General features: G+C 44.4%; 2 protein-coding genes across 2 annotated transcripts in view; both read right to left on the reverse strand.

The window, feature by feature from the left end:
* Positions 1–22,799, reverse strand: part of LOC106591126 (interleukin-2 receptor subunit beta) — a 24,396-nt gene extending 1,597 nt beyond the window's left edge. The window contains exons 1-9 of the mRNA XM_014182324.3: positions 22,549–22,799; positions 12,945–13,047; positions 7,507–7,640; positions 7,151–7,349; positions 4,291–4,402; positions 4,080–4,155; positions 3,693–3,792; positions 525–658; positions 192–384 (exon numbers count right to left, since the gene is read on the reverse strand). Coding sequence (XP_014037799.2) covers positions 192–384; positions 525–658; positions 3,693–3,792; positions 4,080–4,155; positions 4,291–4,402; positions 7,151–7,349; positions 7,507–7,640; positions 12,945–13,017 — 1,021 coding nt within the window. The 5' untranslated portion in view covers positions 13,018–13,047; positions 22,549–22,799. The remainder of the gene's footprint in view (positions 1–191; positions 385–524; positions 659–3,692; positions 3,793–4,079; positions 4,156–4,290; positions 4,403–7,150; positions 7,350–7,506; positions 7,641–12,944; positions 13,048–22,548) is intronic.
* Positions 22,800–23,205: 406 nt separating this feature from the next.
* LOC106590923 (3-mercaptopyruvate sulfurtransferase) lies at positions 23,206–26,751 on the reverse strand. Its single transcript, XM_014182097.3, has 2 exons — positions 26,016–26,751; positions 23,206–24,145 (listed from the first exon to the last, which is right to left on the reverse strand). The coding sequence occupies exons 1-2, from the start codon at positions 26,386–26,388 to the stop codon at positions 23,835–23,837; spliced, it is 684 nt and encodes a 227-aa protein (XP_014037572.3). The 5' UTR covers positions 26,389–26,751; the 3' UTR covers positions 23,206–23,834.
* Between the last annotated feature and the right edge of the window lie 219 nt (positions 26,752–26,970).

Below are 26,970 nucleotides of genomic sequence, written 5' to 3' on the forward strand. Positions count from 1 at the left end.
TTCATATGGAAACACACTACTATTCCAGCATTCCAAATGGCAACATATTCCCTGTTTAGTGCAGTACTTTTGGCCCATAGGGCTCTGCACTCTGTAGCGAACTATAGGGCCATTTGGGAAACAGCCCAAGTATATTTACACGTAGACCCACATGTACTAATAACCAATGACATCACTGATGCTGTATTTACCTGTTGGCTTCATCTGGCCCAGAGTGGAGACCCACGATGCACTGGGGCTCCAGTCGCTCCACTGATAGTCTGGGTAATCGTCTGGGTCGGCTCGAACCCTGACTCTGACCTGGTACCACCTTCCTCTCTCCAGCCTCTCAGGGTCCAGGTCAAAATACGTCTGTTTGTTTGATATGTTCACCTCCACAGCATCCTGCAGTACCACAACATACAGTAGGTGTACTTTTAGATAGTGTACAAAGAGATGTGCACTCTTTCACTGTATTCTCTCTTTCACTTCTCTCCCCTTTCCCTTGTTATTATCTGTCCTCTGTCTCTCTCCCCCCCTCTCACCTCCCAGTGATGTACTTCCTGTTTCCACTGTAGTTGGAAGTCATAGTTGAATATCATTTTTGAAATGGGACCTCCTGGTGTCCAGACGATTGAGGCATTGGTGATGTTTGGCTTGCCAGGGGGATGCATTTTAACTGCCAAACACAAAACAATGTAGTCATAGTGGTACTAATATATTACTAATATCACTGTAACGTACGCTGGAATAAATGTCGGACCAAGGCGCAGCGAATGTTGAGTTCCACACAGGTGGGAAAACCAGCTACTTAAATATGATCCCCAATTAGAGACAACGATTACCAGCTGCCTCTAATTGGGAATCATACAAATCACCAACATAGAAAATCAAACCTAGAACTGTAACGGTCGTCGTAATGGATGGACCAAGGCGCAGCGGGTTGATTGCTCATATTTAACGTTTATTTGAAATAACCACGAACACTTCTCAAAAACAAGAAAACAAGAAACGGACGACAAACAGTCTTGCAGGCAACACACAGCTATGCAAAGAACAACCTCCTTCAAATCCCATGACAAACACATTCCTATTTATAGGACCTTCAATCAGAGGCAACGATAGACAGCTGCCTCCAATTGAAGGCCCCAACCCCAATTACCTAAACATAGAAATGACTAGACAGAACATAGAAATACACTAACATAGAACAATGACAAAAACCCCGGAATACATAAACCAAACACCCCTCTACATACACACACACACCCCGAACCATATAAAACAAATACCCCCTGCCACGTCCTGACCAAACTATAATAACAAATAACCCCTTTACTGGTCAGGACATGACAGTACCCCCCCAAAGGTGCAGACCCCGGATGCACCTAACAAAAAAAATCTTACAAAAATAAACCCCTTAAACTAAAGGGAGGGAAGGGAGGGTGGCTGCCGTCACCGACGGCTCCCGTGCTACACCCCCCCTCCCCAAACCTCCTACAGTGGAGGTGGCTTAGGCCTTAGTCCCCTACCTGACCAGTCCACCCCCACTGAATACCTCGGCCTGAAGCCTGTCACTGTAGACCCTGGACTGGACTCTGGGAGCTCCGGACTGTAGGGCGACTCTGGGAGCTCCGGACTGTAGGGTGACTCTGGGAGCTCCGGACTGTAGGCCGACTCACTCGGTTCCGGGCTGTAGGCCGACTCACTCGGTTCCGGACAGTGGGCCGTCTCTCTCGGTTCCGGACAGTGGGCCGTCTCTCTCGGTTCCGGACAGTGGGCCGTCTCTCTCGGTTCCGGACAGTGGGCCGTCTCTCTCGGTTCCGGACAGTGGGCCATCTCTCTACGGGGCACTGTCACCGAAAGCTCTGGACGAGGCACTGTTGCCGGAAGTTCTGGACGAGGCACTGTTGTCGGAAGTTCTGGACGAGGCACTGTTGCCGGAAGTTCTGGACGAGGCACTGTTGCCGGAAGTTCTGGACGAGGCACTGTTGCCGGAAGGCCTGGTGCGTGGGGCTGGCTTAGGACGCACCAGACTAAGGACACGCACCACAGGGCTAGCATGAGGAGTAGGGACAGGACGAGCTGGACTGGGCTGACGCACTGGAGGCCTGGTGCCTGGGGTGGTAGTGGAGGTACCAGACTGGAGACATGCACCCCAGGGCTAGTGCGAGGAGCAGGAACAGGACGGGTCGGACTGGGCTGACGCACTGGAAGCCTGGTGCTGGTACTGGAGGTATCAGACTGGAGACACGCACCCCAAGGCTAGTGCGAGGAGCGGGAACAGGACGTACTGGACTGGGCTGACGCACTGGAAGCCTGGTGCGTGGTGCTGGCTTCGGATGTGCCAGACTGGAGACACGCACCTCACGGCTAGTGCGAGGAGTGGGAACAGGATACACTGGACCGTGAAGGCGCACTGGCGGTCTCGAGCGAAGTACTGGCTCGACCCTTACTGGCTGGATGTCCGCTTCCCCCTGGCAAATGCGGGGCGCTGGCACCGCGCACACCGGCCTGTAAAGGCTTGGCCTTGACGCCGTGCGCATCACTCCAATGCACGGGACCTGACCAGTAACATGCTGCCTCCAATAAGCACGGGGAGTTGGCTTGCGGCTTAATCCTGGCCCCGCCAAACTACCCGTGTGCCCCCCCAAATTGTTTTATTGGGGCTGCCTCTCAGGCTTAAATGCCAACCGTGAACCCCTGTAACAGTCCCAATCTTCGTTCCACTTTTTCCGTTCCTCTCTTGCTGTCTACACCTGTCTCCATGGCAGGGTCTTGTCCCCTGCCATTATATCCTCCCATGTCCACGATGTCCTCCACTCCCTTTTCTCCCTGGTCCAGGATCCTTCCTCCTCCTGGGCCCGCTGCTTGGTCCGTGTTTGGTGGGAGGTTCTGTAACAGTCGTCGTAATGGATGGACCAAGGCGCAGCGGGTTGAGTGCTCATATTTAACGTTTATTTGAAATAACCATGAACACTTCTCAAAAACAACGGACAACAAACAGTCTTGCAGGCAACACACAGCTATGCAAAAGAACAACCTCCCACAAATCCCATGACAAACACATTCCTATTTATAGGACCTTCAATCAGAGGCAACGATAGACAGCTGCCTCCAATTGAAGGCCCCAACCCCAATTACCTAAACATAGAAATAGAAATGACTAGACAGAACATAGAAATATACTAACATAGAACAATGACAAAAACCCCGGAATACATAAACCAAACACCCCTCTACATACACACACACCCCGAATCATATAAAACAAATACCCCCTGCCACGTCCTGACCAAACTATAATAACAAATAACCCCTTTACTGGCCAGGACGTGACAAGAACCCCACATAGAAATAAATTAACTAGATCAACCCCCCAGTCACGCCCTGACCTACTCCACCATAGAAAATAAGAGCTCTCTATGGTCAGGACGTGACAGAACTACTAGTACTAAGTTGAATTAGAAATGTTAGTATCAGGTATGAATTAGTATTAAGTTGTATAAATGAATAAGCTTTCCACCATGTTTGTATTGCATTATGTTGTATCATTGTGTATTGATTTTGTGTATTTTGTATGATGACCTCACAAAACCTCATAGAGTTATAGTATCGTATCGTTGTTGTTGGTGTACAGTTAATGTAGTAGTAGTAGGTTAGTAATAGCTGACACATCGTACATAATATCACTAAAATTACTGTACACTTACTGTGGTTAAATGGCTGATACAGGTAGTTAATCTGTATCACATAATCTTCTGCTTGTCCACACTGTACACCAATGGGTATTTCATCATCGTCACAAAAGTGCTGAAAGATAATTTACAGAAGTTCAGTTATCCAGGGTTGTTTGTCTATTGGTCTATATACATGCTGTCATTGTTTTATTACTATTATTATTATTATTATTAGGGAAAAATGTTATAATTGCTTTTTACAAATTAACAAATTCCTGGTTAATTTATTCATCCAGATGAATGTGTTACATTCATGTTATTACTTATATAATCTGTTTTTAAATGATAGTTTTGATCTATAATACTGCACATATATAAGCAAGCATTGGTTTTAACTTGATGTAGTTTTATAAAACTCACTGGATTGCCCTCAAAGACCAGACTGCCGCCTCTCAAAGTTGTGTTGGAACCTCCCAAGGACTTCATCTCACATTGCCTGTAGTTACAACAGTGAACCATTGTTTCAGTTAGCATCCCAAATGGCACCCTATTACATATATAGTGCACTACTTTTGACCAGGACTCTATGGGAATAGGGTTCCAGTTAAGGTTCATTCTTAGTCTTCTTTACCTTTTAAACCCGGGGTATTTACCATGCAGAGTGCAAGGCATGTCTGGGGGCACGTATGTGTTGTTCAACACACATGTGATGTTACTGATGAAGTCATTGACACACTGCAGACCTATGAGAAACAGAAACAGAGAGAGTGAGAGAAAAGGTGGCAGAGAGAGAGAAAGAGGCAGCGAGATAGAGAAAGAGGAAGAGAGGGAGAGAGGGAGAGAGAGAGAGAAGCAGAAAGAGAGGCAGAGAGAGAGGCAGAGAGTGAGAGAGAGAGAGAAAGAGAGAGATAGGCAGAGAGAGAGAGAGAGAGAGAGAGAGGCAGAGAGAAATAGAGGCAGAGAGAGAGAGGCAGAGAGAGAGAGAGGCAGAGAGCGAGAGGCAGAGAGCGAGAGAGAGGCAGAGTGAGAAAGAGAGAGAAAGAGAGAGAGAAAGAGAGAGAGAGGCAGAAAGAGAGAGAGCGATAGAGAGAAAGTGAAAGTTTGAGAGAGAGAGAGAGAATAATATATAAATTAAATTGCCTGAATGACAGATGGCTATATACGTTTTTTTATAATTTTTTTATTTCGATTTTTCGGGGGGTGCTGCAACACCCTCGGAATGCCTACTTCATGCAGCTATGGATACAAACCATTATAAATGTTCTTGTAATGCATTGTGAAGAGAGTATTGATGACTTACAGGGCTTTGTTTTGTTTTGAGCATGTGTCTTCCTATCTAAGAATGAAATAAATAAATAGGGAAGAAAGGAAGGAAGAAGAAGAAGAACAAGAAGGAGAAGGAAAGGAGGAGTAGAAGGAAAGGAGGAGAAGAAGGAGAAGAAGGAAAGGACGAGAAGAAGGAGAAGAAGCTATTTTTCACATTTATTATGGAAACACACTATGGCAACGTATTCCCTATTTAGTGCACTACTGCATTACGCTTTACAGTACTGTAATATAGAATTACAGTAGCTAACTGAAAGTTTTTCTGTAAATTTACAGCAATTTGTTACAGCTTAGGGAAAAGGGTGCAATTTTAGTGCACTATGTAGGGAATAGGAGGCATTTTGGGATGCACACCAAGTACAGTGAGGGAGTACAGTGATCCCCTGCTGATTTTGTACGTTTGCCCACTTACAAAGAAATGATCAGTCTATAATTTTAATGGTAGGTTTATTTGAACAGTGAGAGACAGAATAACAACAAAAAAATCCAGAAAAACGCATGTCAAAAATGTTATAAAATGATTTGCATTTTAATGAGGGAAATAAGTATTTGACCCCTCTGCTAAACATGACTTAGTACTTGGTGGCAAAACCCTTGTTGGCAATCACAGAGGTCAGACGTTTCTTGTAGTTGGCCACCAGGTTTGCACACATCTTAGGAGTGATTTTGTCCCACTCCTCTTTGCAGATCTTCTCCAAGTCATTAAGGTTTCAAGGCTGACGTTTGGCAACTCGAACCTTCAGCTCCCTCCACAGATTTTCTATGGGATTAAGGTCTGGAGACTGGCTAGGCCACTCCAGGACCTTAATGTGCTTCTTCTTGAGCCACTCCTTTGTTGCCTTGGCCGTGAGTTTTGGGTCATTGTCATGCTGGAATACCCATCCACGACCCATTTTCAATGCCCTGGCTGAGGGAAGGAGGTTCTCACCCAAGATTTGACGGTACATGGTCCCGTCCATCGTCCCTTTGATGCGGTGAAGTTGTCCTGTCCCCTTAGCAGAAAAACACCCCCAAAGCATAATGTTTCCACCTCCATGTCTGACGGTGGGGATGGTGTTTTTGGGGTCATAGGCAGCATTCCTCCTCCTCCTTGAGTTGATGCCAAAGAGCTCCATTTTGGTCTCATCTGACCACAACACTTTCACCCAGTTGTCTTCTGAATCATTCAGATGTTCATTGGCAAACTTCAGACGGGCATGTATATGTGCTTTCTTGAGCAGGGGGACCTTGCGGGCGCTGCAGGATTTCAGTCCTTCAAGGCGTAGTGTGTTACCAATTGTTTTCTTGGTGACTATGGTCCCAGCTGCCTTGAGATCATTGACAAGATCCTTCCATGTAGTTCTGGGCTGATTCCTCACCGTTCTCATGATCGTTGCAACTCCACGAGGTGAGATCTTGCATGGAGCCCCAGGCCGAGGGATATTGACAGTTCTTTTGTGTTTCTTCCATTTGCGAATAATCGCACCAACTGTTGTCATCTTCTCACCAAGCTGCTTGGTGATGGTCTTGTAGCCCATTCCAGCCTTGTGTAGGTCTACAATCTTGTCCCTGACATCCTTGGAGAGCTCTTTGGTCTTGGCCATGGTGGAGAGTTTGGAATCTGATTGATTGATTGCTTCTGTGGACAGGTGTCTTTTATACAGGTAACAAACTGAGATTAGGAGCACTCCCTTTAAGAGTGTGCTCCCAATCTCAGCTCATTACCTGTATAAAAGACACCTGGGAGCCAGAAATCTTTCTGATTGAGAGGGGGTCAAGTACTTATTTCCCTCATTAAAATGCAAATCAATTCATACATTTTTTGACATGCGTTTTTCTGGATTTTTTTGTTGTTATTCTGTCTCTCACTGTTCAAATAAACCTACCATTAAAATTATAGACTGATCATTTCTTTGTCAGGGGCAAACGTACAAAATCAGCAGGGGATCAAATACCTTTTTCCCCTCACTCTATCTACTGTATAGTATAGCCTAGTGAATCCCCGAGCTGGCAAGGTAGAAAACAATCTGCTGTTCTGCGCTTCAGCATGACAGTTAACCCCCCAAAACAACTACTCCCTGGGTTCCGGATGATGTCGATTAAGGCAGCCCGCTGCACCTCTCTGATTCAGAGAGACACATTGCAGTTGAATACATTCAAACGTGTATCAATTATGCTGTATTTACCTGTTGGCTGTGGCTTCATCTGGCCCACAGCAGACACCCATGATGCACTGGGGCTCCAGTCGCTCCACTGACAGTCTGGGTAATAGTCTGGGTCGGCTCGAACCCTGACTCTGACCTGGTACCACCTTCCTCTCTCCAGCCTCTCAGGGTCCAGGTCAAAATACATCTGTTTGTTTGATATGTTCACCTCCACAGCATCCTGCAGTACCACAACATACAGTAGGTGTACTTTTAGATAGTGTACAAAGAGATGTGCACTCTTTCACTGTATTCTCTCTTTCACTTCTCTCCCCTTTCCCTTGTTATTATCTGTCCTCTGTCTCTGTCTCTCTTCCTCCCCCCTCTCTCTCTGTCACCTCCCAGTGATGTAGTTCCTGTTTCCACTGCAGTTGGAAGTCATAGTTGGATATCATTTCTGAAATGGGACCTCCTGGTGTCCAGGCGATTGAGGCATTGGTGACGGTCGGCTTGCCAGGGGGATGCATTTTAACTGCCAAACACAAAACAATGTAGTCATAGTGGCACTAATATATTACTAATATCACTGTAACAGAACTACTAGTACTAAGTTGAATTAGAAATGTTAGTATCAGGTATGAATTAGTGTTAAGTTCTATACAGGGCGTTCAGAAAGTATTCAGACCCCTTCCCTTTTTCCACATTTTGTTAGGTTACAGCCTTATTCTAAAATGGATTAAATAAAACAATTTCCTCATCAATCTACACATAACACCCCATAATGACAAAGCAAAAACATTTTTTTCAATGTTTGCAAATGTATTAAAAGTAAAAAACAAAGAAAACGTATTTACATACTTATTCAGACCCTTTGCTATGAGACTCGAAATTGAGCTCAAGTGCATCCTGTTTCCCTTGATCATCCTTGAGATTGTAATCCACCTGTGGTAAATTAAATTGATTGGACATGATTTGGAAAGGCACACACCTGTCTATATAAGGTCCCACAGCTGACAGTGCATGTCAGAGCAAAAACCAAGCCATGAGGTTGAAGGAAATGTCCGCAGAGCTCCGAGACAGGATTGTGTCGAGGCACAGATCTGGGGAAGGTTACCAAAACAGTTTTGCGGCATTGAAGGTCCCCAAGAAGACAGTGGCCTCCATCTTTCTTAAATGGAAGAACTTTGGAACCACCAAGACGCTTCCTAGAGCTGGCCGCTCGGCCAAACTGAGCAATGGGGGAGGTGACCAAGAATCCAATGGTCAATCTGACAGAGCTCCAGAGTTCCTCTATGGAGATGGCAAAACCTTCCAGAAGGACAACCATCTCTGCAGCATTCCACAAATTCGGCCTTTATGGTAGGGTGGCCAGACGGAAGCCGTGCCTCATTAAAAGGCACAACAGCCCACTTGGAGTTTGCCAAAAAGGCACCTAAAAGACTCTCACGCCGTGAGAAACAAGATTCTCTGGTCTGATGAAACCAATATTGAACTCTTTGGCCTGAATGCCAGACGTCACGTCTGGAGGAAACCTGGCACCATCCCTATGGTGGTGGAATGGGAGAAACTCCCCAAACCATCATGCTGTGGAGATGTTTTTCAGCCGAAGGCACTGGGAGACTTGTCAGGACTGAGGGAAAGATGAACGGAGCAAAGTACAAAGAGATCCTTGATGAAAACCTGCTTCAGGACCTCAGACTGAGATGACGGTTCACCTTCCAACAGAAAAATGACCCTAAGCACACAGCCAAGACAACGCAGGAGTGGCTTCGGGACAAGTCTCTGAATGTCCTTGAGTGGCCCAGCCAGAGCCTGGACTTGAACCCGATCGAACATCTCTGAAGAGACCTGAAAATAGCTGAGCAGCAACGCTCCCCATCCAATCTGACAGAACTTGAGAGGATCTGCAGAGAAGAATGGGAGAAACTCCCCAAATACAGGTGTGCCAAACTTGTAGCATCATACCCATGACAACTCGAGGCTGTAATTGCTGCCAAAGGTGCTTCAACAAAGTACTGAGTAAAGGGTCTGAATACTGTCATGACGTTGCCCTCTTTGGGTACAGCGAGCACAGTTGACCCCCTCCCCCATCCCCCTAGTTGTGGCTTAGCATTGTTTAATAGCCAGTTTTATCAGGCTCTATATCATGTTTTTTCATATATCATACATTGGCAAGAAAAAGTATGTGAACCCTTTGGAACGTGATCAAGACAAAGGAGAAGATTGTGGACTACCGTAAAAAGAGGACCGAGCACACCTCCATTCTCAACGATGGGGCTGCAGTGGAGCAGGTTGAGAGCCTCAAGTTCCTTGGTGTCCACATCACCAACAAACTAACATGGTCCAAGCACACCAAGACAGTTGTGAAGAGGGCATGACATAACCTATTCCCCCTCAGGAGACTGAAAAGATTTGGCATGGGTCCTCAGATCCTCAAAAGGTTCAACAGCTGCACCATCAAGAGCATCCTGACTGGTTGCATCACTGCCTGGTATGGCAACTGCTGGGCATCCGACCGCAAGGCACTACAGAGGGTAGTGCGAACGGCCCAGTACATCACTGGGGTCAAGCTTCCTGCCATCCAGGACCTCTATACCAGGCGGTGTCAGAGGAAGGCCTAAAAATTGTCAAAGACTCCAGCCACCCTAATCATAGACTGTTCTCCCTGCTACCGCACGGCAAGTGGTACCGGAGCGCCACGTCTAGGTCCAAGAGGCTTCTAAACAGTTCTACCCCCAAGCCATAAGACTCCTGAACATCGAAACAAATGGTTTCCCAGACTATTTACATTGCCCCCCCCCCCCCCTCTTTACACCGCTGCTACTCTCTTATCCTCTATGGACAGTCACTTTAATAACTGTACCTTAATGTACATACTACCTCACTAACCGGTGCCCCCACACATTGACTCTGTATCGGTACCCCCCTGTATATAGTCTCGCTATTGTTATTTTACTGCTGCTCTTTAACCTCTTACATCTAGACGTTCCGCTAGCGGAACACCTGCTCCAATATCCAATGATAGGCGTGGTGCGAATTACAAATTCCTCAAAAATACAAAAACTTCAATTTCTCAAACATATGACTATTTCACAGCATTTTAAAGACAAGACTCTCCTTTATCTAACCACACTGTCCGATTTCAAAAAGGCTTTACAGCGAAAGCAAAACATTAGATTATGTCAGCAGAGTACCAAGCCAGAAATAATCAGACACCCATTTTTCAAGCTAGCATATAATGTCACAAAAACCCAGAAGACAGCTAAATGCAGCACTAACCTTTGATGATCTTCATCAGATGACACACCTAGGACATTATGTTATACAATACATGCATGTTTTGTTCAATCAAGTTCATATTTATATCAAAAAACAGCTTTTTACATTAGCATGTGACGTTCAGAACTAGCATACCCCCCGCAAACTTCCGGAGGAATTTGCTAACAATTTACTAAATTACTCACGATAAACGTTCACAAAAAGCATGTGAGAATGTCCATTTAGCTAAACAGAGGAAAGTAAACAAAGCTTTCGGTCGTCGCGGGCACGAGCCCTTAGTCTCACAGTACTGTAACCAGCCACTACCCAAACGCGCTACTTTTTTTCAGCCAGAGCCTGCAAAGCCACGATTCAGCTTTTTACCGCCTTCTGAGACCCTATGGCAGCCGTAGGAAGTGTCACGGGACAGCTAAGATCCTCACTCTTCAATAAACAGAGACAAGAAGAACGACACCTTGTCAGACAGGCCACTTCCTGCATGAAACCTTCTCAGTTTTTTGCCTGCCAAATGAGTTCTGTTATACTCACAGACACCATTCAAACAGTTTTAGAAACTTTAGGGTGTTTTCTATCCATATGTAATAAGTATATGCATATTCTAGTTACTGGGTAGGAGTGGTAACCAGATTAAATCGGGTACGTTTTTTATCCAGCCGTGAAAATACTGCCCCCTAGCCATAACAGGTTAATTACTTGTTACTTTTATCTCTTATTCTTATCCGTATTTTTTAAATGCATTGTTGGTTAGTGGATCGTAAGTAAGCATTTCACTGTAAGGTCTACACCTGTTGTATTCGGCACATGTGACTAATACAATTTGATTTGATTTACCTGGATTACTGCATAACTTGGTCATCAAATTTGATCTGATCTTCATCTAAGCCACAACAATAGACAAACATAGTGTGCTTAAACTAATAATACACTAATTATTGTATTTTTCTTGTCTATATTGCATACATCATTTAAACATTCACAGTGTAGGTTTGAAAAAGTATGTGAACTCTTAGGCTAATGACTCTTAGGCTAATCAGGAGTAAGCTAACCTGGAGTCCAATCAATGAGACAAGATTGGAGATGTTGGTTAGAGCTGCCTTGCCCTATAAAACACACTCACAAAATTTGAGTTTGCTAATCACAAGAAGCATTGCCTGATATGAACCATGCCTCGAACAAAAGAGATCTCAGAAGACCTAAGATTAAGAATTGTTGACTTGCATAAAGCTGGAAAGGGTTACAAAAATATCTCTGAAAGCCTTGCTGTTCATCAGTCCGGTAAGACAAATTGTCTATAAATGGAGACAGTTCAGCACTGTTGCTACTCTCCCTAGGAGTGGCCGTCCTGCAAAGATGACTGCAAGAGCACAGCGCAGAATGCTCAATGAGGTTAAAAGAAGAATCCTAGTGTCAGCTAAAGAATTACAGAAATCTCTGGAACATGCTAACATCTCTGTTGACGAGTCTATGATACTTAAAACGCTAAACAAGAATGGTGTTCACGGGAGTACACCACGGAAGAATCCACTGTTGTCCAAAAAAACCATTGCTGCACGTTTGAAGTTTTCAAAAGTGCACCTGGATGTTCCACAGCACTACTGCCAAAATATTCTGTGGACAGATGAAACTACTGCTGAGTTGTTTGGAAGGAACACAGAAAAAAAGGCACAGCACACCAACATCAAAACCTCATCCCAACTGTAAAGTATGGTGGAGGGAGCATCATGGTTTTGGGCTGCTTTGCTGCCTCAGGGCCTGGACAGCTTGCTATCATCGATGGAAAAATGAATTTCCAAGTTTATCAAGACATTTTGCAGGACAATATTAGGCTATCTGTCCGCCAATTGAAGCGCAACAGAAGTGGGGTGATGCAACAGGACAACGACCCAAAACACAGAAGTAAATCAACAACAGAATGGCTTCAACAGAAGACAATATGCCTTCTGGAGTGGCCCAGTCAGTCCTGACCTCAACCCAATTTGAGATGCTTTAGCATGACCTCAAGAGAGCAGTTCACACCAGACATCCAAATAATATTGCTGAACTGAAACAGTTTTGTAAAGAGGAATGGTCCAAAATTCCTCCTGACCATTGTGCAGGTCTGATCCGCAACTACAGAAAACGTTTGGTTGAGGTTATTGCTGCCAAAGAAGGGTCAACCAGTTATTAAATCCAAGGGTTCACATACTTTTCCACCCTGCACTGTGAATGTTTGCATGGTGTGTTCAATAAAGACATGAAAACGTTATCAACTAAAACAAACAGCAAATGCATCCAACAAGTTTGTAGAGTCACAAGCTTGATATAATCACTGTGTGCTATGAATATACAACCTAATACTTAAGTTTTTACTACTTTAATATACATATTTGTGAATTTATCCCAATACTTTTGGTCCCCTAAAATGGGTGGACTATGTACAAAAAGTGCTGTAATTTCTAAAAAGGTTAACCCGATATGGATGAAAATACACTCAAAATAAAGCTGACAGTCTGCACTTTAACCTCATAGTCATTATAAATGTGCTTGTAATGCATTGTGAAGGGTATTGATGACTTACAGGGCTGTGGTTGGCTGGAGCAGGTTAGTAGGGGGAGGAGCACGATGACATAGAGACACCATAGAACCTCCATTATGACTTCTTCCTGGTCCTTTTTCTAATTCTAGAACACAGTAGGATACATGACCTTAGCAACAGGTGGCAGGTGGCTTAGTGTTCCAAATGGTACCCTATTTCTTATATAGGGCACTACTTTTGACCAGGGCTCATTGGGCTCTGGTCAAAAGTGGTGCACTATGTAGGGAATACGATGCCATTTGGGATGGAAAACAGAAGGAACCATAAGGGAGGAAAAAAGTGTATATGAATTTTCTGTCTGTTTGCATGGTGTGTTTTTTTTTTACATGAAAGTAGATTAAGTGTTGTCAGTTGTATCAATGCCATACGCATGCCAGTGGTGATTTTAGCATACAATCTTGGTGGGGCAAACTCAAACTTTTTTAACACATGCCAGTAAAGCCATTTTATTATTTTACTAGGCCTATGTGGTCTAAAAATCAAGGAAAATACAATCACGAGCACCACAATATACCGACGCACAGGCTGCGCTTTGCGCAAACAAAACAACCCTCGCAATATCAACTGGAATTACATAAGTCTATTACTGAACTTTTTGTGGAAAAAAACTATTTGAATGAGAAGAGTGTCACTGTCAAACATGGTTACAGACCCAACAACATTTTATAGTATCCCCTCCTCGTGAAGAAAAGCACATGAGCTTATTATAATACACAAAGTAAGCAAAACAATGAAATCATTCCAACAATTGTCTAAAATTATGAATAAGATACTGTACTGAGATATACCTATATAAGCAATATAGCAATTGAGATGTACAAACCATGACATAAGGGAACGATGAGCGGATAAGAGGCAAGCTGTAATTTCGATTAAGATATTAATGAGCGAGTAGTCGATATAACTATTTGTTCAGCACTTTTGAAATGTACAGGGACAGAGTTCAGAACATTGGCCATTCTTACAGTGTTTTCCTTGTTCACCAAGTCAGAACCTTAGGCTAAATAATGGGGGCATATAAGCACACAATGAAAGCGCTTACAATATTCGATGATGACATTTCTCTAAAACAGGCTATAGGCTACATGTGCACCACCAAGTCAGAACAGTAGGCTAAGTTCTAAGGGGGAGAGGTACCAAATTCTTAGGATGAGGCCTTATGGGCTACCAACAGCTGACTATACAACATACACTTAGTATTACTTTCTTAGCTACTGTATACATATCTCCCTGGCATATTACATAATTTATCCAGCAGTATACAAGACATATTTTTGGACACAACCGTTGTTGTGCTGTGCTCACTTGAATGTGGCGCAGTGGTCCTTCTTGTGGGAAAACTTTGTCATCAAACTTTGTCATCAAAGTCTGGCATTCTCTGGATTTATGCTGCTTTCAAGACAACTGGGAACTCGGAATAAAACAAACAATCATGACGTCAGTGTTCTTCAGGTCGGAGATCTAGAAAGAGGCCAGAGTTCCCGACTTGGAATTTCAGGTTGGATGACCGTTCAAAACGTATTTTTCCAGTCTGAGCCTGTTTTATTCCGAGTTGCCAGTTGTCTTGAATGTGGCAGAAATCATGCTGGATTGACTACATGACCAATGTATTCAACCTTTTCTGACCTATGGTATTGCATGTGAATGTTAATCCATTTAAGCTTGGAAAAGAGAACCTTTCAGACAGATGTTTTAAATCCTTAAACCCAGACTTGGACCACACACCCTCTCTACCGAATTGCAGACCAGGAAAGCAAAAGAGTGATTGCTTTGCGACTCTTGCAGTTAGCCATTGATTCCTTCCAAACCACAGTTAAATTAGCGATTTCCGACATGTTGTGCAATGTTTATGTCCAATGGCCGATGAGCACCAATACGTTTTATATATAATTTGAAAAGGATTTGACAGCAGATTGTCAAGGTGATTCATGATGATGTGTCACGTCCGTCGTTTAAATAAGTGGACCAAGGCGCAGCGTGAGTAGAGTTCCACATTTTTTTAATAGTGAAACTCCCAACAAAACAACAAAGACATAACAAACGTGCAATACGGAGCGCACATAGGCACTAACTCACAACAATATCCCACAACGCAGGTGGGAAAAGGGACACACTAAGTATGATCCCCAATTAGAGGTAACGATATTCAGCTGCCTCCAATTGGGAACCATACTCACACCAACTTAAAAACACAATAGCTAGAAACCCCCCTAGTCACGCTCTGACCTATTACACCATAGAGAACCCCGAGGGCTATCTATGGTCAGGGCGTGACATGATGACTGTTTGTCTAGCTTGCTAGCTAAGATTGTGAAAGTATGATGTTGACATCAGTCCAATCAAAGCTACAGTATATGTAATGTGATTTGACATTTTATCTGTGGCCAATGAGCTTCAACCTTCTTGGAGGGGCATTTCTAATGTAAATCTATGGCAGCACCCAAGAGGGCTTGAACTACCTAGCTCTCCCTGTAGATTTGGCAGTGACATAGTGTCCCCATGAGTGACAGAACATTGAGCCAATCAAGGCGCAACTAGAGAAAATGACCAACGCCTATGCTCTGTGCTTTTGCTGGCTGCCCCTACACCATAGAAAGCACTGAGCTAGGCTGGAACACCTGCATATTGGAGCTGCCTTACTCAAGAAAGAGGCCATGTTTGTATGCAGATTTGCAAACTGATATGGGATACAAATGAATGCAAAAATAACATTCAAAAAACATACAATGTTTTAAAAGTATATATATGTATATGTACAGTTGAAGTCGGAGGTTTACATACATTTAGGTTGGAGTCATTATTAAAACTTGTTTATCAACCACTCCACAAAATTTCTGGTTAACAAACTATAGTTTTGGCAAGTCGGTTAGGACATCTACTTTGAGCATGACACAAGTAATTTCTCCAACAATTGTTTACAGAGAGATTATTTCACTTAAAATTCGCTGTATCACAATTCCAGTGGGTCAGAAGTTTACATACACTAAGTTGACTGTGCTTTAAACAGCTTGGAAAATTCCAGAAAATGATGTCATGGCATTAGAAGCTTTTGATAAGGAAATTGACATCATTTGAGTTAATTGGAGGTGTATCTGTGGATGTATTTCAAGGCCTACCTTCAAACTCAGTGCCTCTTTGCTTGACATCAAGGGAAAATCTAAAGAAATCAGCCAAGACCTCAGAAAAAAACTGTAGACCTCCACAAGTCTGAATCATCCTTGGGAGCAATTTTCAAATGCCTGAATGTACCACGTTCATCTGTACAAACAATAGTACGCAAGTATAAACACCATGGGACCACACAGCCATCCTACCGCTCAGGAAGGAGACTCGTTCTGTCTCCTAGAGATGAACGTACTTTACAAAAAGTGCAAATAAATCCCAGAACAACAGCAAAGGACCTTGTGAAGATGCTGGAGGAGTCCTATCTCAACATAACCTGAAAGGCCGCTCAGCAAGGAAGAAGCCACTGCTCCAAAACCACCATAAAAAAGCCACACTACGGTTTGCAACTGCACATAGGGACAAAGATCGTACTTCTTGGAGAAATGTCCTCTGGTCTGATGAAACAAAAATAGAACTGTTTGGCCATAATGACCATCATTATGTTTGGAGGAAAAAGGGGGAGGCTTGCAAGCCGAAGAACACCATCCCAACAGTGAAGCACGGGGGTGGCAGCATCATGTTGTGGGGGTGCTTTGCTGCAGGAGGGACTGGTGCACTTCATAAAATAGATGACATCATGAGGATGAAACTTATGTGGATATATTGAAGCAACATCTCAAGACATCAGTCATGAAGTTAAAGCTTGGTCACCTCATTTCTACCAGCATGTTAAATGTGTAACCAGAGGGGGAAAAAAACTCTAGACCACCTTTACTCCACACACAGAGACGCCTACAAAGCTCTCCCTCGCCCTCCATTTGGCAAACCTGACCATAATTCTATCCTCCTGATTCCTGCTTATAAGAAGAAATTGAAGCAGGAAGCACCAGTGACTTGGTCAATAAAAAAGTTGTGAGATGAAGCAGATGCTAAGATACAGGACTGTTTTGCTAGCACAGACTGGAATATGTTCCCGGCATTCTTCCGATGGCATTGAGGAGTACACCACTTCAGTCACTTGCTTCATCAATAAGTGCATCAATGACGTCGTCCCCACAGTGACTGTACGTACATACCCCAACCAGAATCCATGGATTACAGGCAACATCCACACTGAGCTAAAGGGTAGAGCTCCCGCTTTCAAGGAGCGGGACTCTAACCCGGAAGCTTATAAGAAATCCCGCTATGCCCTCTGACGAACCATCAAACAGGCAAAGCGTCAATACAGGACTAAGATCGAATCGTACTACACCAGCTCCGACACTCGTCGGATGTGGCAGGGCTTGCAAACTATAACAGACTTCAAAGCGAAGCACCGTTGAGACCTGCCCAGACTAAACACCTCCCTCTGCAACTGGATCCTGGACTTCCTGATGGGCAGCCCCCATGTGGTAAGGGTAGGTAACAACACATCCGCCACGCTGATCCTCAACACGGGGGCCCCTCAGGTGTGCGTGCTCAGTCCCCTACTGTACTCCCTGTTCACTCATGACTGCACGGTCAGGCACGACTCCAACACCATCATTAAGTTTGCCGATGACACAACAGTGGTAGGCCTGATCACCGACAACAAACGAGACAGGTGGTTGATAGGTGGTTGAAGGTTGCGCAAGAGCTAAATGTTTATATCAGAGGATGGCTCATAATAATGCATTGAATGGAGTTAATAGAATGGTATCAAACACATGTAATCAGTGTGTTAGATGTGTTTGATACCCTTCCATTAATTCCGTTCCAGCCATTACTATGAGTCTGTCCTCCGATTAAAAGAGCCACCAGCCACCACTGGTTTCTGTACATTGTTAGCTGTGAAGCCTTGTGATGTCATGTTCGATGTCAAATGTACCAACAGTCCTGTGTGTCCCAATTCAGGGCTTTCCAGCCCTGACCTGGTAGCCTGGTCCCAGATCAGGGCTTTCCTGCCTTAACCTGATAGCCTGGTACCAGATCTGTTTGCGCTCTTGTTTGGCATGACAAGGAGTTGGCATGATAGCACAAACAGTCTGGCACTCAGGCTACTGTCCAGGGCCTGTATTCATAAAGCCTCTCAGAGTAGGAGTGCTGATCTAGGATCAGTTCTGCCTTTTAGGTCACAGTTACAAAAACAGAGGGGGGGGGGGGTCTGATCCGAGATCAGCACTCCTACTCTGAGATTCTTTATGAATACTGTCCCTGATGGTCATTGTCCCTCTTATTGGTCTGGCGGATGAATCAGAATTAGTTGGGTAACATAGATAATTAAGATGTTTTATTTGCATAATATGCTCACGTGAGATACTTAGAATGTATCCCTTTGGACTTTGGTGCTATGCAGAATATCAGAAAGGGAAGAGGACAGAATGGAACATTGTCTACATATGTGTGTGTGTATGTGTGTGTTTTACTGAGGATGGGCCTCTATGAGATAGCAATGACAGAGGAGATTTACGATGTCTTTTGATAATAATGCCTAAAGAGCATTCCAGAGAACATGAGCTAATGGTTCTGTTCTATACCGTACCAGGGAGAGACGCTTCCAGTTTGGGGTAGGAGGACCAGACACTGGTGTATACAATGAAAACTGTTGACACAGTGGCTGTCTGCTATGTTTTATAGATATCTTTCATACAAAACTTAACCTTGTGACCCATTCTATGTATCTGTTGTTCGTCATGTACGTTGAGAGGGGTGTATCTTGGCTATAAAAGATCTTTGTACTTTTGTGTTGACACCGGTTCATTGAAAGTCAAAGTGCTTTTGCAAAAGCATCTTAATTATTAAAGATGTAGTTTTAAGTATAACTCTGACTGGTGTGTGAAGTTTGTAACTCTCCTCATTTGGTAATGCAGAAATTAGCCACCACATTACATTTTTACATTTTAGTCATTTAGCAGATGCTCTTATCCAGAGCAACTTACAGTAGTGAATACATACATTTCATGCATTTTTTGTTGTTGTTGTACTGGCCCCCCGTGGGAATCGAACCCACAACCCTGGCGTTGCACACACCATGCTCTACCAACTGAGCCACAGGGAAGGCATTGGTCTCTGGTCAGAGACATTGGTCTCTGGGTCAGACATTAGGAAGTTCCCCTCAGTGAAGTGAAACAACACAGCAGACATTATCAACCTCTGAGAAAACAATTTAAAGGTCAGTATCGCAGAGAACACACACATGCCCACGCAAGCACGAACGCAAGTGCAGTCTTAACGCACTCACACTCACAAAACAAATTATCCATGCACACACACACAAGCACATTCTGCATGCATGCACACACAGTACTCACAGACACACGCCCCCCCACACACACACACACACACACACACCCACACACACACACACACACACACACACACACACACACACACACACACACACACACACACACACACACACACACAGGGGCTGCAGGTAAGAAAACCACAACGTCCTCGTTTCCCAGAATGTTTACAAGCTGTTTCCAATAACAAACAAACCGCAAAGCACTAACACCCCCGTCCCTCCTCCTCTCTTCTCTACCTCTCTTCTCATCCTCTCCCAAACCTCATACTAACACCCCCGTCTCTCCTCCTCTCTTCTCTACCTCTCTTCTCATCCTCTCTTCTCATCCTCTCTTCTCTATCTCTCTTCTCATCCTCTCCCAAACCAAACCTCATACTAACACCCCCTGTCCCTTCCTCCTCTCTTCTCTACCTCTCTTCTCATCCTCTCCCAAACCTCATACTAACACCCCCGTCCCTCCTCCTCTCTTCTCTACCTCTCTTCTCATCCTCTCTTCTCATCCTCTCTTCTCATCCTCTCCCAAACCAAACCTCATACTAACACCCCTGTCCCTTCCTCCTCTCTTCTTTATCTCTCTTCTCTTCCTCTCCCAAACCAAACCTCATACTAACACCCCCTCCATTCTTCTTCTTATCATGAACACCTCTCATCCTCTCCCCCCCTCTCTTTTTTGACTGGTTCTACACTATACTCAAAGAAAAATAGGGGATATCTAGAACCTAAAGGGGTTCTTAGGCTGTCCTTATAGGAGAACTGTTTGAAGAACCATTTTTGGTTCTAGATAGAACCCTTTTGGTTTCTTTCCACAGAGGGTTCTACACGGAACCAAAAAGGGTTCTCCTATGGGGACAGCCACTGAACCCTTTGAACCATTTTTTCTAAGAGTATATACCCACTCACTCCCTCACTGGCAGTGTCTGAAATCTGGCTTGCCTACTACTTGCATACTGTGTGATAATCTGTGTACTAATGGTACTACATACTATTTAGAACGTGCTGTTTAGTATACATGTATACAGTCAGCAACAAATAACAGAAAACAAACTTCATCCTAGTGAGAATGTGTCATCTGAAGCACAACTGTGTTGATTCCAGCCATTCCTTCATTTTGGTAGGGCAAGTACCCTCAGCTGATTATCAGCTGTTGTCAGACACACGTAGATTTCAAAACATGATTCTGTTCCTCAATAGTGTGCAGTGAATTCTACTAGATGAAAAAACTAAATCAGTATGACATGCTGGTATTTAAAGAATACTACAGTTTTGACATTTCACAAACTATAAAACTTTTTCACAGTCCAAATGCTACTATTTAGAATGTTGTGGTGTTTAGACATGGCCACTCACATCTCTGACTCCCCCCTCCCCATCTTCTCTCTGACTCCCCCCTCCCCCTCCCCATTGTCGCTCTGACTCCCCCCTCCCCCTCACCCTCGTCTCTGACTCCTCCCTCCCCCTCTTCTCTCTGACTCCCCCCTCCCCCTCTTCTCTCTGACTCCCCCCTCCCTCTCCGACTTCCTTCCCACCAACACTCACTCCCTGACTCTCCCCTCCCCTCCCCCTCCTGTCTTTGACTTCCTCTGTACCTGTGGCTGGGTGTGTACATCCTGTCCTACTTAAACACTGGGCCAAATCAACCCCTTGGTTACATCCTGACTGGCACCCTTGTTCCCTATAGAGTGCACTATATACCCTAGAGGCCCTGGTTAAAAGTAGTCACAGGGGGTGCCATTTGGAACACACTCCTAAGCCCCTCCACAATGAGGACAATGGTCTCCAGTTCAACCGTACCTCAACCCACAAGGTGTGCAGGGTTTTGTTCTAGTTCTATATGAACATCCTGTCCAAGTAAACCCAGGCCCAGATCAGCTCCTAGTCCTCTACATAATAAAGCCCTAATCAACCCTCAGCCCCCTCTATAATAAAGCCCTAATCAACCCCTAGACCACTCTATAATAAAGCCCTAATCAGCCCCTAGCCCCCTCCGTAATTAAGCCCTAATCAAACCCTAGCCCCCTCTGTAATGAAGCCCTATTCATCCCTTAGTCCCCTACATAATGAAGCCCTAATTAACCCCTAGCCCCCTCGATGATGAGGCCCTAATAAGCCCTTAGCCCCCTCCATTATGAGGCCATAGACAGCCCATATACCCCTCCATAATGAAGCCCGCATCATCCCTCAGCAACCTCCGTAATGAGGCCCTAATCAACTCCTAGCCCCCTCCACAATGATGACAGTGGTCTTCAACCTTGATCCTAGAAATCTAAAGGGTGTGCAGGGTTTTGGTGCAGCCCAGCACTAACACAGAACAAAAAGGCTGGCATATAGTACAGGAGTATATCAAATATAGAATATATATTTAGAAAAAGATATGCACAAAGCTTGAAAAAGTGATTAAAAGCCTTGAGTTCTCTGGGACCAGGATGGAAGAATACTGTGTTAGCGCATAGCCTAGATGTCTCAATGGCCCCAAGGATTGGAGAGGCGTACGCAATATTGTAACAACTCCGCTCTCTGTGCATCTCTTAAGTGGTAATAGTAATCATCAGTACCATGATTTTACATTTTTTATTTTATATTTAAACCTTTAACTAGGCAAGTCAGTTAAGAACAAATTATTATTGACAATGACGGCCTACCAAAAGGCCTTCTGCGGGGACGGGGGCTGGGATTAAAAATAAATTAAATAAAAATATAGGACAAAACACACATCATGACAAGAGAGACAACAAAACACTACATAAAGAGAGACCTAAGAGAACCTAGCATGGCAGCAACACATAACACAGCATGGTAGCAACAAAATGATCATGACCTCAACTGTGTAATACTGTGTCTTCCAAATGATCACACTCAAACCCACACATGGGCAAACACACAGGCAGAGTAGCTTTTCTTGATTGAACAACAAATGTAATCCATAACCACCTGAATACATCACAGATGTTGGATCTTCATTTGAGCCAGTTTGCTACAGCAGCAACCGGAAATGTGAATTATAATTAATGGACATTTTTTGTAGGGGTTGATACCTTCTTGTTAGGGCAAATCTAGTCTGACAAAGAGGAAATTAAACTTTAGAAGCCTTATTTAACCTTAATTACACTACAAGTTTACATTTTCTACTGTGCAGGAAAATTCTCAGCAACAAAAGATTGATCAAATTAAGATCCTATATATGAATATTCAAAGAGAGCACCAGTCAGAGAGCCTTACCTTGTGTAGTGGACCTTCTTGTAGTGTCAGAAACACCGGCTTCTCAATGCTCTACGTTTGAGTTACATTTCACTCTGAACTGAAGGACATGTGCTTAATGATGAATCAGTTTCTTGTCTCAATTGGTCACCACTGAATGATTCAGCCCCATTAATGACGAGAAAAACATCTGCCTGCTTTCTCCGAAAAGTAAACGAGTGAACAGAAAAGAGATTGCTGACTGAAAAGGGATTTTTGTGGCTTCACATAGTTTCAACTGAAACCACATACGTCATCAACGCTGCTATCTGTACTTGCTTTCCTTTGTCAGAAGCGGGGGTGGAGAATTTTCTGGTAAAAATGTAAGTTCTTCTTTCGGTCTGTTCTTTTTTCTAAAGCGTCAGATATCACTTCTGCTATTGTGAAATTTTAAGAAGTGTAAAAAAATGTTTTATTAAATATTCCTTTCTGAAAATAACAGGTGCAAAAGCTTTGAAAGCAACTTGTGATGTGAGGTAATGAAAGAGAGCGAGCAAGAGAGAACAGACGTTTTGCTGCCCTCAAGTGGACAAAGTATGACTAGAGTATGGCCTTGGTGTAACAAGTAGTTGATTTTCCACAGGTGCTTTTCTCCTCCACAAGAAACTATGAAAAGAGACTGTTCATTACATGTTAGTCTTCCTTCAACCGTATCCAGGTGCTTTATTCATATAGAAAAAGAGAGGTTTAATAGTTATTACAGAACTTATTTTTAATATCAGATGCATACAACAATTCAACCATGTTAACAAATAAAATAAAAATCAGTGACATTAAAACATTGATTGATATTTACTACATTCATATGACTAGAGAATGTCTTAGGGTTTGTGTAGGCGTGTGGGGTTCAGCCCCATCCATCTGTACGTGAGGACCAGACCCACACACTGTTTAGCAGAGATACTGGATTGTCCAGTGGGGCCACCCACTTCCCCTCGTGTTGAGGAAATCATAGTGATGTCATTGTCTGACGTGTGAATGGTAAGGCTTATGAAAGACTGACTAACTGACGTGAATTCAAACGCCAACTGACCTATGACATGTGATCGTCACCAGCCCCCCTCTAGTCCAAACAGTAATATACAGTTACCCCCAGACACTGACCTAAGGCTAGTTTTACATTGCTCCTTAAGAATTGAGGGTACGCTGATTCTAGATCTGTGCCTACGGGGTGGGGTGGTAAGGAAGTTTCTAACCATTGTCCAATAATCCTCCAATCACAGCAAGCTTCCTCCCTCCCCATCCAATCACACATTCCTCTTCCTCCCTCATTCAAACACAGGGGAGTGTTTCCCAAACCCCACGGAGATCACATGCTCAGGCACGGCGCGGGTGTACCACTCGGACCACGCCCCGTCGTACACAGACACCCCAGGGTGCCCGCACTCGTGGGCAGCGAGAGCCACGTGGGAGGCAGTGACACCCGACCCACAGGACACGCAGAGCGGGTGGGAGAGGTCGACACCAGCCTGGGTGAACATGGTCTGGAGGTCTTCACGGGGATGGAGGTGACCGGGCGCAGAGAGGAAGGAGGAGAAGGGCATGCTGATGGAGCCAGGGATGTGGCCTGGCTCAGTATCTGAAAGAGAGGAAGAGCATGAATGGGTGACAAAAAGGACAAACAGAGGGAAAGGGTTAGTGCTGCTGGGTGAATTTCCACAGTCTAAAAATGCTCCCTCTTCCTGTGTCGTTTCCATGCAAATAGAGAATTCTCAAGAGATCAAAGTCCCCAGCCGGAGAGATACTTATAGGCAGACGAACACTGAAATGTGTGAAAGAGCACGTATGTAATGTGTGTGTAGGACAACTTCAAAATAAATAAAGTACAGCCACATAAGACCTTATCGCCATAGAGGTAAATTAGAACACCTGGAACGGCTAGAGCGTCACAACAAGGTAGATTAGAACACCTGGAACGGCTAGAGCGTCACATCAAGGTAGATTAGAACACCTGGAACAGCTAGAGCGTCACAACAAGGTAGATTAGAACACCTGGAACGGCTACAGCGTCACATCAAGGTAGATTAGAACACCTGGAACGGCTACAGCGTCACATCAAGGTAGATTAGAACACCTGGAACGGCTAGAGCGTCACAACAAGGTAGATTAGAACACCTGGAACGGCTACAGCATCACATCAAGGTAGATTAGAACACCTGGAACAGCTAGAGCGTCACAACAAGGTAGATTAGAACACCTGGAATGGATAGTGCGTCACAACAAGGTAGATTAGAACACCTGGAATGGATAGAGCATCACAACAAGGGGTATGCTCTAAACTGGTACAATACCAATCAAGTGCAACAGTCAAATCTACAGAATTCTATTCAGACTACTACTATAATGTTGTGTTTCCATTCTGTTCACTAGCGTGCGTGCGTGTGCATGCATGCGGTACACAATTGTGCTGACAGATGTTCTGATTTATGACCCAACCTCCCATGTTTGCTTATCAGCTTGTGCAAACAAAGGAGGCCTATGGCTTGCGTCTGCAAACGTCATCTTGTGCAAAGCCTTGCTTCCTCTGTCCTCGTCTCCTCAATTCCACTCAAAGCTTATTGGAGGAAGAGGACGGAAGGAAGGACCTTGGATCCTCTCCTCCAATGAGCTTTGGAGAGGAATTGAGGAAACAAGGACAGAGGAAGAAAGGATTTGACAGGCAGCAAGAAACATGTCAGACCAAGCGTGCATCCCAAATCGCACCCCATTTCCTACATAGGGCTCTGGTCCAAAGTAGTGCACCACAGGATGCAGCCAGTGTACAAGGAGGAAGTCACACGTTCAGCAGCTCTGTGCCTCAGGGACAGATGAAGCCCACATCCCATAGATAACAACACACACCCATTATCTACCTCAACATGACAGCTGAGAGAAACTGGATCATCTAACATGAGCAATCTGTCAGTCTATTGTGTTGTTGATTATGGGTCCTCATTGGAGGAAGAGATCCAGAGGGTTGGAGGAGAGGAGTGGGCTACTCAGTGATCAGTAGTTGGTCTAGGCCTATTTATTATAGGGCAAAGGGGTTGTTGTTTATGTCCCCCACCGTTGGAACCCTGTTGGCCTACCAGCAGAATTGATCAAATGCTAAATGAGCTACTAATAAGGTGACATGAGCAGGCCTCCGTACTTGAAGTTATGGCTAGTTATACACCCATTCATTGTAGGCTACACCTTTCTTGTGTTTATATCTTTTTTTTCTTTGTTTTCTTAAAGTTTTTTTAACTCGGCATTATTGGGAAAGGGTAAGCAAACATTTCACGGTAAAGTCTACACCCGTTGTTTTCGGCACGTGACAAACACATTTGATTTCACCTGACGTATTTACAGTGGGTGAAATAACATCAATACACTTTCAGTGTGTGTGTGTGTGTGTGTGTGTGTGTGTGTGTGTGTGTGTGTGTGTGTGTGTGTGTGTGTGTGTGTGTGTGTGTGTGTGTGTTGCTCACTGTCTCTAGGTTCTGGATCCACCCCTCTGAATCTCCCCCCTGGTCTGGCATCGACCACCTGAAATTCTTTACCATCCAGATTATCCAGAATGTCCTCGTACGTCTTCACCCATGAGCGGTTCAAATAGGCCCTAAACTCGGTCGGCTCGGGTCGGGAGTACGGGTCACTCACTGGAAGTCCCTCGTTCGCCCAGTTTTTGAGTCCTCCATTCAGAACAGAGACAGAACTGTGGCCGAAAACTCGGAACATCCACCAAACTCGAGGCGCAGAGAACGCGCCGAAGTTGCTAGCATCGTAGACCACGACGTGCGTATCGTTTCCAATTCCCAAATTTCCAACATAATCTGCAAAAATGCGCTCGGACGGCAGCATATGATCCAGCGGAGAAGTTTTGTCGCAGCACTGGTCTATGTCAAAGAAGGCTGCACCCGGGATATGCCTCTTTTTGAATTCGGTCTTGGCGTTGCGCCTGAGTTTGGGTAAGTACCAAGACGTGTCCAAGACGCGGAGTTTGGGTCCGACCCGTTGGTCTTTGACGGCATCGAGAAGCCACTTGGATGCGACGATGCCCTCGCATGGAGCGCCATGGTTGTTCGTGTAATTCCCGACGGTTGCAAAGGTGATACAGGTAGAACGAGGGACGGTTGTTATGAAGCGAGAGAGAAAGCTGTCCCGGGAGAAATATCACGCCCCCAATGCACAGCCTGTAGTTACAGCTGAAAGTGAATGGGGGCGTTACCATATGGCCAACAGACATTCATCAAAATTAACAGCACGGCAATTTTATATAAATTGGCTACTCGGTATTTCAGTCATGTTTTTTTATTTTATTCATATGGAATTGTGCGTAATTTGTAATATTGTATTTACAAAAACATATATAGACAAAAACATATGACAACTTAACATTTACATACATTTCCAAAAACATTAATGGCATCACACTTGCTCAGA

This window comes from Salmo salar, chromosome 02 (assembly GCF_965601325.2).
Source record: "Salmo salar chromosome 02, fSalSal1, whole genome shotgun sequence".
Lineage (NCBI taxonomy): Eukaryota > Metazoa > Chordata > Actinopteri > Salmoniformes > Salmonidae > Salmo > Salmo salar.

What these genes read in the sequence shown, in the direction of transcription:
- LOC106590923 (XM_014182097.3), bottom strand. Translation starts at nt 26,388, where the DNA reads ATGCTGCCGTCCGAGCGCATTTTTGCAGATTATGTTGGAAATTTGGGA. An exon ending in GGATCCAGAACCTAGAGACA is followed by an intron (nt 24,146 to 26,015) that starts GTGAGCAACACA and finishes CCTCTCTTTCAG; the next exon opens with ATACTGAGCCAGGCCACATC.